This window comes from Pholis gunnellus, assembly GCF_910591455.1.
Source record: "Pholis gunnellus genome assembly, chromosome: 15".
In the NCBI taxonomy this organism is placed as follows: domain Eukaryota; kingdom Metazoa; phylum Chordata; class Actinopteri; order Perciformes; family Pholidae; genus Pholis; species Pholis gunnellus.
The window spans coordinates 15,670,263-15,680,564 of record NC_136542.1 but is presented as its reverse complement, the minus strand read 5'-3'; the positions used below and the strand labels follow the sequence as shown (position 1 = coordinate 15,680,564).

Sequence of the window (10,302 nt, the reverse complement as noted above, 5' to 3'; positions counted from 1 at the left end):
ACAATATTTCTACAGTAGTTTTTTTTTTTGGCATGACTATGATAATGTTCCTGTGTTGCTGAATAGTGACTTTTCAGTAACCACATCATATCCTCAGGTGAGTGCATATTCTACTGGAACATTCTTATGGCTTTGTGTCACTGAAGAATTTTGATTTCATCTCATAATGTAGTCAATTAGCAGTCAATTTCCCTTAATTGCTATCATTTGAAACAGCCCGGTTTCATAATGGAGTGGAATTGAAGGCTTCAGTTTCCTCAGTAAGAAAAGTTATTTATTCTTTCTCCTATATATAGCCCACAGATCAATACATCAATAGAGAAAATATTCATTGTTATTAATTACAACACAGATACATCAGAGACATGTTTGTTCTAGTGTAAACAGTAAATAAGAACCATTAGAACAAAGAGAAAATTAAACATGACAAAACATAAAGCATTTATTCTAATTATGGTGTTTATATGTTATGCAAAAATGAGGCTGCTGATGGTTGGCTTTGTCCCGGTGATTTGGAAGACGATTAACAACAACAAACGGTAGGAGTTGCATCAAGAGGCGGTGCCGTTGGAAAATCCAGTGGGGTTCTTGGACTGCCAGCGCCACAGGTCCTCACCTACACGAGTATGAAATATAACATCAGGATATTATCTAATCTTAAGATCGTCTATAAAATACATGGATGTTTTTACAGTGTGTCTGTCCTTACACATTCTTTCCAGGTCAAATTGGGCCTTCCAGCCCAGGTCCTTCTCCGCTAGACGAGGGTCAGCGTAGCAGGATGCTATGTCTCCTCCCCGACGTGGGGCGATTTTGTATGAGATCTATGGAGAGGACGCATTCATTTTAAGCTTAATTGACAAAAAAAAAGGAAGGTGGTTTAGCCTGAAAAAGTGAATCAGCTTTCACAGTCAATGTCAGCTTTGCCATCCTTTATCTCCCGGGATAACATGATGTCGTGTGGTCACGGCTCCAAGTCACTCAGAAGACACAATGCAACCGCTGACCCTGAAGACAATTCACTTTGGAGAGAAAAGGGCTCTTCTGTCACTCACCTCTCTCCCGGATGCTTTCTCCATGGCTTTCACCATCTGGAGCACAGAGTAGCCTGTGCCCGTTCCCAGGTTGTAGACCTACAGACACAACAATGCACACATGCCAGCACTGCTGTGAATACCTCAATCATGCTTTCACTGCAGTGCACAATGAACCAGAAAATGACTGAAAATGCGTTTTATTTTCTGTTCTTCTCAGATTATTAAATGTACCTGGCAGCCACTGTTGTCCTTCAGCTTCTTCAGAGCTGCAATGTGGCCTTTTGCCAGATCTACGACGTGGATATAATCGCGCACACCTGCCAAGAGAAAGGAAACCTTGAGCTCCCCCCCAAATAAGAATATTTCAAAACAACAATTAAATCTGTGCACCGCAGTTAAAGGTCTTTTCCCCAAATACCTGTCCCATCAAGTGTGTCATAATCGTTCCCAAATACGCTGAGGCACTTTCTCCTCCCAATGGCAACCTATGGGGGAGATAAATCAAGCAAACAATGTGAAATCATCCATTGCATGCTCTGCTCTGGTCTAGCGGTGTATTTGGCAGAGAGTTCATGTACCTGGGCAACATATGGCAGCAGGTTGTTGGGGATACCCTGAGGGTCCTCTCCTATCTGGCCAGAGCAATGAGCTCCAATTGGGTTGAAATAACGCAGCAGCACTGCATTCCAGTCCTGCTGACACGGAGGCAATAATGAGACACCGTATACATGTGTGCGAGTGTGTTCGTCTGCGAGTGCCATTCTGCCTCCTGACCAGTACCTTCTTGGCTTTACAGTGGTCGCTGATCATCTCCTCAATGAAGTACTTGGTCTTGCCGTAGGGGTTGGTGCAGCCGCCCACGGGGTGCTGCTCGTCGATGGGAAGGTGCTGAGGGTCTCCGTACACCGTGGCTGAGCTGCTGAAGACCAGATTGTGCACCTTGTGAGCCTGCATCACCTGGGACGCATGCAAAACAAACACGGAGCACACACATCCAGTCAGCAGTCTAAAGCACACACGCACATGCAGCTTAGGAGTAGGATTAAACACAGAGTTCTGCAGAGTTGAGCTCCATAACCGTTATGAAGGGTGCAGGGGCTAGGATCAGCTGACACGGCATCAAATGAACACACGCTGCCATGCACTCAGAGAGCAACAATCAAGTGCAAATAAAGATCAGTTCAAAAATAAAGCGCGAAGTGCCGATTTTAATGGACAAAAGTGCAAACTGACCTCAAGCAGGTTCATGGAGGCAGTGAGGTTGACTCTGTAGTAGCGTAATGGCTGCTCCACTGACTCCCCAACAGCCTTCAGTCCAGCAAAGTGCATCACCGCACTGAAAGAATGCTGCAACACAGATATATATATATATATATATATATTAGGCATGTGTGATGGGTTTTACTAATGTGAAAGGATGTTTTTTTTAATATAACAAGTGCAGTATGGTAGCATTGTCACATTAGCTATTTTTAATGCTACCTGAGCATGTATGGTATATAAGGGAAAAAAGCAGTCTATATAAGCTACGCGTGGAACTGTATGAATATTGATGTGTTCTTTAGATATGAGTGTTTCAACCACCACAGATAAAGTCTCCCAGCATTTATTCAATAATTATTTGAGCTGATTTATGAGGAAAGAATGTGTGCCGTTTATTTTTACATTTGGAGAAATCAGATTTTGGGGATGCTGCTAACAATTATTTTCATCATCCATCAATCTGACAAATATTTGCTTAATTAATCGATTTACCAATTTGTCTGCAAAATGTCAAAAAAATAGTATAAAATGCCCAACAAGCCAAACCCAAAAGACATTTCAGTGTATTCACGACAAAGGAAAGCAATAAATTCCTTACATTTGAGAAAAGCATTTTGGCATTTAGTTTGTTGCTTATCAAAATAGTTGCAGGTGATTTTTTTTGGGGGTTATTGATTGACTAAGCAATTAAAACAGGTAATTGCTCCAGCTCTAATACGATTAATAAATCAACTGTAATAACTTTCTGACCTTTTTGAAGAGTTCTTCCAAGCCAGCTCGGTCCAACAGATCTAGTTCATGAAACTCAATGCTGGTGTCCAGGAGCTTCTCTATCCTACGTATGCTCTCTGGCACATCCCCTTCTCCTCCATTCACAACAGGATGTAGCACGTACGCAATCACACACGCACACACACGCACACACACACACACAAAGCAATATCAGATATGAGTATCACTGCACGAACCAACTCACGTGGAACTGCAAAGTTAATGATGACGTACAGAGTTATTCGCCCAGCCTGTGTTTCCAGTGAGGGAGCTTACCTCTGACAGCGTTGCTGAAGTTATCTACCACGACTGGCTGGTAACCTGCTTCAATGAGCTCCAACACGCAGTGACTCCCAATGTAGCCTCCTCCACCTGTGACCAGCACCTTCCCTGCCATTCTGTCACCTGGCAAAAAATACAACACACAACCTAGTACATGTACAATCAACCGTCCATTCAAAACCCTGTTGTCGTTATTCCAGTTGGCACGCCGTGGTGCCTAACTTTAGAAGGAGCAGAATAACTTGTGTGCACACACCCCCACCCGAAAAGTTTACTAGACCCACTTTGACACATATGTGACCCACCCACATTGTCCCAGGTCGGCCGGTTCAAGCCTGAGCCTGTCAAACCACATAAAACAATGATGTGTGCCTGCGAGATGATACGTCAGTACGTGCTGCTGTTCATTGTTGGGAGCTATTCTTATCTTTTGAGAGGGCACACCTTTTAAGTGACTCTACACAAGCTGCAACTTGTAATGTTATTACTCATCCCATTCAAAGCTAAGCAACACAGTATAGGGCACTGTTGAATGCTGCATGGGACTGGAATTTGCTCTAACAAACACTCTTCTAACTTTCCTCACTACATAATTATATTCTGTGCATTGAGTCATACTATACCATGAAAACAAATAGATGAATAATGGTCGGTCTGTATGTTTAGCCTATCAATATCAAACGATAACATTTGTTTTTAATATCAATGTCAATATCAATATGTCACCGTGTAGCCTAACAGTTAACCCACTGCATCTTAGCCAATTACACTCAAGTCTGAGGAAGTTAAATGAAGTCTAAGCCAGTGAGCAAAGGCACCACTTCCCTGACAAACTGTCGAAACGAGACCACATTTAAAGGAATGACTGAGAATGTCAGTGGGAAGACTTACTGAATTTCCCGATAAAAGTGTGAATTCTCGTCCCTGGCGGAGTCACGAGATGAAACTGGTCAGGAGAAGCAGGTGAAGTGTGTGTGTGAGGACACAACGAAGGTTTATCTATCAGTTCATTTAGTGGAGTCTCCCCTCTCTCCTTCAGACGTTTCTTTACTTCCTGTGAGACGTGGACCAGAGTCAAGTTTGTGATTACGCCCAACTTCCGCTGCATTGTTCTTTCAAAATAAAGCATACGCATGCCTAAACTCGCACCACAGGACAGTGGCTTTACTGTAGCTTGAACTGTGACCTCTCAAGTTATTGTTACGTGAGATAACACTATGCATAACCACTGTAACCGTTAACCTTGTGTTAATCTTGGTATAAAATGGCGTTTATTTTGAAGAATATAACGGATCCACATTATGCCTTATCCTTACCTTCATGGTATTTAAAGTCTCCGCCGTGGAAAGTGAGCTTTTCACGTGACGTCAGACACACCGCTAATAAAGCCACGCCTCCGACCATTCATGATTTACACAGAGAAGTAATTGTGCTCAGCCACCAACAACTGTGTACAATCTGATTCATACCGGATGGCAAAGGAGAAGTGCCACGTTGCTCAACAAATAATATCCAAGACATTCACCCATAGTAAAGCTTTATGCAAGTGCAGCTTATTTTAACTACAGATACTTTTACTTTTTAAATATGTATATGTGTGCATTTAGTCAGGTTCATTCAGACAGTTTGCACATGCACATAAGCAAATGACAATGAGGGACAGTTGTATCTGAATCCTTCTGTAATCCTTTTTTTTGGTAAATGTTTTTGATAAATGTTGAATTATTGTGTCATAACAAGCACATCAAATCAAATTCAATTATAATTAAATTAGATTCAGGGAATGATCATAACATGTCAATACAAAATGCATTATACTATTAATTCCTTATTCTGAGCACCTGAAGACCAAGCTTCAAAAGTTTCCTGTCGGCCCCATGTTATTATGCTATAGCGACGCACTATTCAAGGTGAGCACAAACACTTCAATCCTAATTCTGTGAACAACATCTCCTTGCCTGAATTTACTTATTATTTAAAAAAAGATTCAATTAAATGATTCGCTTCCTTTCCCACACTCCATATGTTTCATTTATAGACAGAGAGGCGCCAACCTCCCCAATACAAACATCTTGTGTCATCATTATGAAATCATCACATAATGTTTCCAAACCCAGGACTTTCACAATCCCCCACTAGATAGAGAGCTGGTGAAATAGAGCTGCGTTTAACTTCAGATCCTTGTATGCTAAATAATGCATGTAGAATATTTGGGATCATTATGTTCATATAGACAGCTGTCGTTCTCCATTAAGTTAGAATGAAGTTCTGATTTAACAGGATTTGTTTTTAGATCCTGTGCCATTTCTGCAGCCTGTTTGCCAGTCATGCACTGCCCAGAGACAATGGCACATGAAGAAAGGCAGCAGAACTGGGAGGAAATAAAAAAATGATCCTAGTCGGATACTCACTGCAAATGCTCTCTCTTTGTTAGAAAGGACTTGGAGCTGATGAAGAAATCTCAAGGGGGTAAACAAAATGTCTAAAATACTTCAGCAGGGGTACACGGTAATAATTACGAAAACTAATCCAACCATTCAGAAGAGGACAGAGGAGGGGAGCCCGAAGAAACATTTCAAACTCAGAGGAGGAACAACATGTGACTGTTTGACTGTCAGAGACCAGCAGGCAACCAAGACTGCCATCACTCTCTTGCACATTTAGTTCAGTTTGCAACCATTTTAGAGTTTATTTTTGGGTAAATTGTGCCATGGCAACACAACCCTCAAGCTCACTGAACTAGCGTCCTGCCACTCTGGTTACTTTACTCTTTTCCTATGTTATCAGTGCAGAATCATTTCTATTTTCAAGATATTAGTGCGTGTGAATAGTTTTCTTGAGGGGGAACTTTAGGGGTCCCAGTTTTGAACTTTGAGGTGCTCCTTTTCTTCTACTGCAGCGCCCCGTAAACACCGAAGCCCCAGAAGCCTCTTCAACTACACGGGGGACAACATTGCGTGTGGGTGCGGGGTCTCAGCCTAGACAGGAAGACCGGGAGTGACAACTTCCTGTCAGGAGATGAACCTCACATTTCTGTCCAGGTTTGATATGTGCTTCAGTTACTATGCAACATTGAACGTTTGGTTTAAAGTGCTTCGATTGAATTATGTCCTGTGGGTCTGTCATTCTCAGTACCAGAGGGCTTGTGTCCCAGTTTGCTTAACAGATAAAGATGCTTTTGATTAAAGGGACATTCCGATGATTTAACACATTAAGTTCAGTTAAATCATCACAAGGAGTACTACTCAGCCTGTTAACATACTTGTATAAGTACTTTGTACATACTTATGTATAGCATACAGTAGCTTAGGCTATACGCTGCGAGCAAATCTATTCAAACCATTTATTGAAAATGTGTTGCAAATTTCACATCGCTGCTGGTATGAATATTTTTGATACAAAATAATCACAGGTGATTATTTGGCATTTTTATGTCCAGTGTAAAGGCTTCAAGTTGCAACATGAGAGATGTAGAACCCAGTGGTTTTGGAGCTTGACCCACACTTTGGGCTGAAAGTCAGAGTTAGGCCTGCACGTTTAAGAAGCCTGGAGCTGCTTTTTGTAATCGTTTTTAATAAGAATTAAGTGTTTTACGCACTGCTTTTGCTTTGCTGAAGGCCTTGCATTTTCCGCACTATGGGCCTCACGTTAATATAGGAGCACCTTAAACACCTCCAGTTGAAAAAGAAATAAACTAAGAGCAGAGCTTCATTTTAATTTGTTTGTGGATACCTGGAGCCATATGACTTTACCAACCTTAGTAAGGCTCAAAGGCAAATTCGGGCAGTTCTTGAGATTTTGGGTAAGTTGTTTTAATTAATTTAACTGTACTATAACTGTACTATTAATTATTAGGTAGCGTACAGTTCATAGTTTGTGTTAAGCTAACGTTACCACTCATTTAGTGGTTACCAACAATAATAACAAACATGCTCTCTCTGATCAGGGCCTTGGTCTGCCTCTGCTGCTCTGATTTTCGACCGTTCTGTTTTTAATGTGTCTTTCGTGAGAAACATAAAAAATCCAGCTGGTGGAGTTTTTTTTCTATTTTCCAAGGGTGAGATGACAATCACACAGTAACTCACGATATGATCACAACAACAGAGTGGATTGGATTCACAATGGAGGGGCTTCTGACACATGATACATTGTGTATATATATCATGCATCAGGAAAAAGTCCAATGCATATTTAACATCTTTAAATAATCTCCTGTGATTTAATCCTGTCATTTTTTCAGACTCGAGGTGGTCCCCAGCACTACAGTGTCTCCGCCTGGCTTCAGATACAGGGCCTCCAAGTCTCTGACGCAGGGGCCTACTCTTGCATCCCCCACAATGCCGTGGGAGAAATGTCTGCATCAGCACAGTTCACAGTGTTCAGACAGGGTGAGTGTGTGAGCATAATTCTGTAGACTGTTCACTCTAGTCAACGATGAATTATCTTTAGAACACGCAAACTCTTTTTTTAATTAATTCACTTACTTTGAATGATGCTGTATTATTCATCCTCAACATGTTTGTTATCTGTCCAGTGGTGAAGGTGATGAACGGCCATGCTGAGGAGGAACAAGGGCACTTTGATCATCTAGAGGAGGGCGGTGGTGATGGACAGATGGCATCTGGAGATTACCTGGGATTAATTTAAATCTGTTTTCTATGATTAGACTACAGGATCTACCGCAAAGGATCAGCAAACATATTCTACGTTAAAGGGCACAATGTTTGTCGGTCACATCTCAATGTGAGAGGAAGAGCTATCTCTAAATTATGATTAAACATCTCACTGCTTTTCTTCACCTTCCTACTGTACTATGGCACACAAAATGAATCATTCTTGTTCATTGCTGTGTAGAGATTGCTACATTTGTATAATTGTAATAAAACCGAATAGTAACAACAACCCCTTGAACACTGGCACACTTGGGAGACTGTTGACTCATCTTCAACATAATTGATACAAATTGCAAACAGATACAAGTCAGCCCCGGTGCAGCCTCTTTCACTTTCACTTCCTGCTTTCACCCATCACCCAGAACACATAGAGCACAGTATATTCTTTAAATAAGAGAAAAGAAAGAGATGGATGGAGTGAGAGAGGGCGCAACAATCCGCAGGGTCTCCATCCGATTCTCCTCTTCTCTCTCCACCTGAGTGCCAGTTAATCCTCCCCTCATCCCCCGACTCCCAGCTGGATACAGCAGCTCCTCCTGAATGGCAAGCTGCATTAACGCCGAGGAACTTTCCCCTGCTGTCTGTTAGTCAAAGCTGATTGGAGATTACAGGCCTGCGGCGAAAACACAGCCCTCCATCTCAAATCACTTTCCGCCCCTTTCTCTCCTTTATCTCTTCATTTCTTTATCTTTATAAATCCCAACTCTCCTCCTTTTCAATGTCATCAACTTTCGCTTGCCACTACATTTTTGCCTCTCTTTCAGTGCTCTTCTTTTGACAGCTGAACGACAAGAGGGATGAAGAGGAGGAAGCGGGAGAGAGAAAGAGAAAAAAAAAAAACAACCTTCCCCTCCTGAGTGGAGCCAGAATGATGTCATGGGGGCATTTGTCCTCCTGGTGTGGAGGCTTCCCTTCCCCTGCTAATTACCTTGTACAAACTCGAATCTGATATGGCGGATATGAGGCCCAAATACAATTATTGTGGGCTAACAAAGAGATATTGAGATTCAGGGAATGAGGGGGAGACTGCAAGTGAGATAGTAGGAAAGGCACACGCGTGGCAATGCATGCACTCACACATACAGGAACCACATGCACGCACGCGCACGCGCTCGCATAGCCACCCACCCAAACGCGCACTCACACAAGCACAACCACTTGTCCTTCCCCTCCATTCCCTCAGATAGGCTAATGTTATTACTGGGGTAATTATCCTCATTAGTGCCAGCAGCTGTAGAGAGCACATTGCTTGCTGTTCAAACTCCACCCCAAACCTTTCCGTCTTCACATCCCTCTTTGTATTCACTAGATCTCATTTGGAGACTTTGCCTCCATCCTTTGCTTGCTCGGTGGAGGCAGTTGTAAAAATAGAGCCCCATCAAACATCTAATAAGCCAGAGTTGCCCCTATTTTCTAACTTGTTAGAGTCCATTTTGTGGATGAGGGTTCCTAATGTGTGCTGGCCTGCAGCACATGCACCACAGACACACATTAGAGGGATGGACAGTGTGCAAAAGAAGGAAATTAATTAGAAAATGGCTCAAGCGTGCAATGTTTATGCCATATTTGATAATCTGCAAGAAAATGATACCAACAGATATCGTTGTTCTAATGAAAATTACAACTATTTGGTTTGTTTTCCATCATTTGCACCTTCCAGGTTTCTTGAACAGTCAAACACAAGATGGCACTGTTTAGTCAAATAACCACTTTACTGCTCTCCAGTGGCTGCTTGGACAGCTCGATCTATTTACACTGCTCCCTCATCTAATGGGCTTCATGCTCTTTTTATTTACATCCCTCCAAAAAGTACAAAAAAATAAACCTTCACAAAAGAATATTAGCTGTCACTGTCCTTCATCCTCGGGATGCAATGACACGTTCCCGTCGGGATGGCTATAAAGAGTTGAGAATAAGTGTTGGCATAACTAAAGGTATTGCCTGTTTACTTGTGTGATGTTTATATGAAAGCACCCTGAAAATGATTCCCTTCATGCTTTTTAACTTTATGGTCCCTCTGCATCTTCATACACAAATTATGATCAGCAGCTGAAACAGGCAGCTTTACACACAGCATCCCCCCCCCCCCCCCCCCCCCCGGGCTCTGTGAGATTGCCTTTTGTTTTATTGCCAGGCGCTGGTGCGGACAGTAGGTAACCTGTATACCACTAAGCCCTGCATCAGGCGCTAAATGTCATGCATAGCCTGTTTTTATTGGCTGATATGGCCTGTTGTACCCTTCTCCTTTTTCCTGGAAGCCATTGTTAAAGAGCTGG

General features: G+C 42.3%; 1 protein-coding gene across 2 annotated transcripts; it reads right to left on the bottom strand.

Annotated features, from left to right (window-relative positions):
- Positions 1–252: 252 nt before the first annotated feature.
- gale (UDP-galactose-4-epimerase) lies at positions 253–4,385 on the bottom strand. 2 transcript variants are annotated; one of them, XM_079174180.1, is made up of 11 exons: positions 4,245–4,385; positions 3,348–3,476; positions 3,051–3,166; positions 2,271–2,384; positions 1,818–1,994; positions 1,616–1,729; positions 1,456–1,522; positions 1,269–1,354; positions 1,056–1,133; positions 710–824; positions 253–616 (listed from the first exon to the last, which is right to left on the bottom strand). In XM_079174180.1, the coding sequence occupies exons 2-11, from the start codon at positions 3,466–3,468 to the stop codon at positions 552–554; spliced, it is 1,053 nt and encodes a 350-aa protein (XP_079030306.1). In that variant the 5' UTR covers positions 3,469–3,476; positions 4,245–4,385; the 3' UTR covers positions 253–551. The 2 variants fall into 2 exon arrangements, with proteins under 2 accessions (XP_079030306.1, XP_079030307.1); XM_079174181.1 differs by having other exon boundaries at positions 3,051–3,163.
- Between the last annotated feature and the right edge of the window lie 5,917 nt (positions 4,386–10,302).

Excerpts from the sequence above, each read along its gene's own strand:
- gale (XM_079174180.1), bottom strand. The coding sequence starts at position 3,468 with ATGGCAGGGAAGGTGCTGGTCACAGGTGGAGGAGGCTACATTGGGAGT. Across the intron at positions 1,730-1,817 it reads ACCACTGTAAAGCCAAGAAG|GACTGGAATGCAGTGCTGCT; the intron begins GTACTGGTCAGG and ends CCGTGTCAGCAG. Across the intron at positions 1,355-1,455 it reads TGACACACTTGATGGGACAG|GTGTGCGCGATTATATCCAC; the intron begins GTATTTGGGGAA and ends TTCTCTTGGCAG.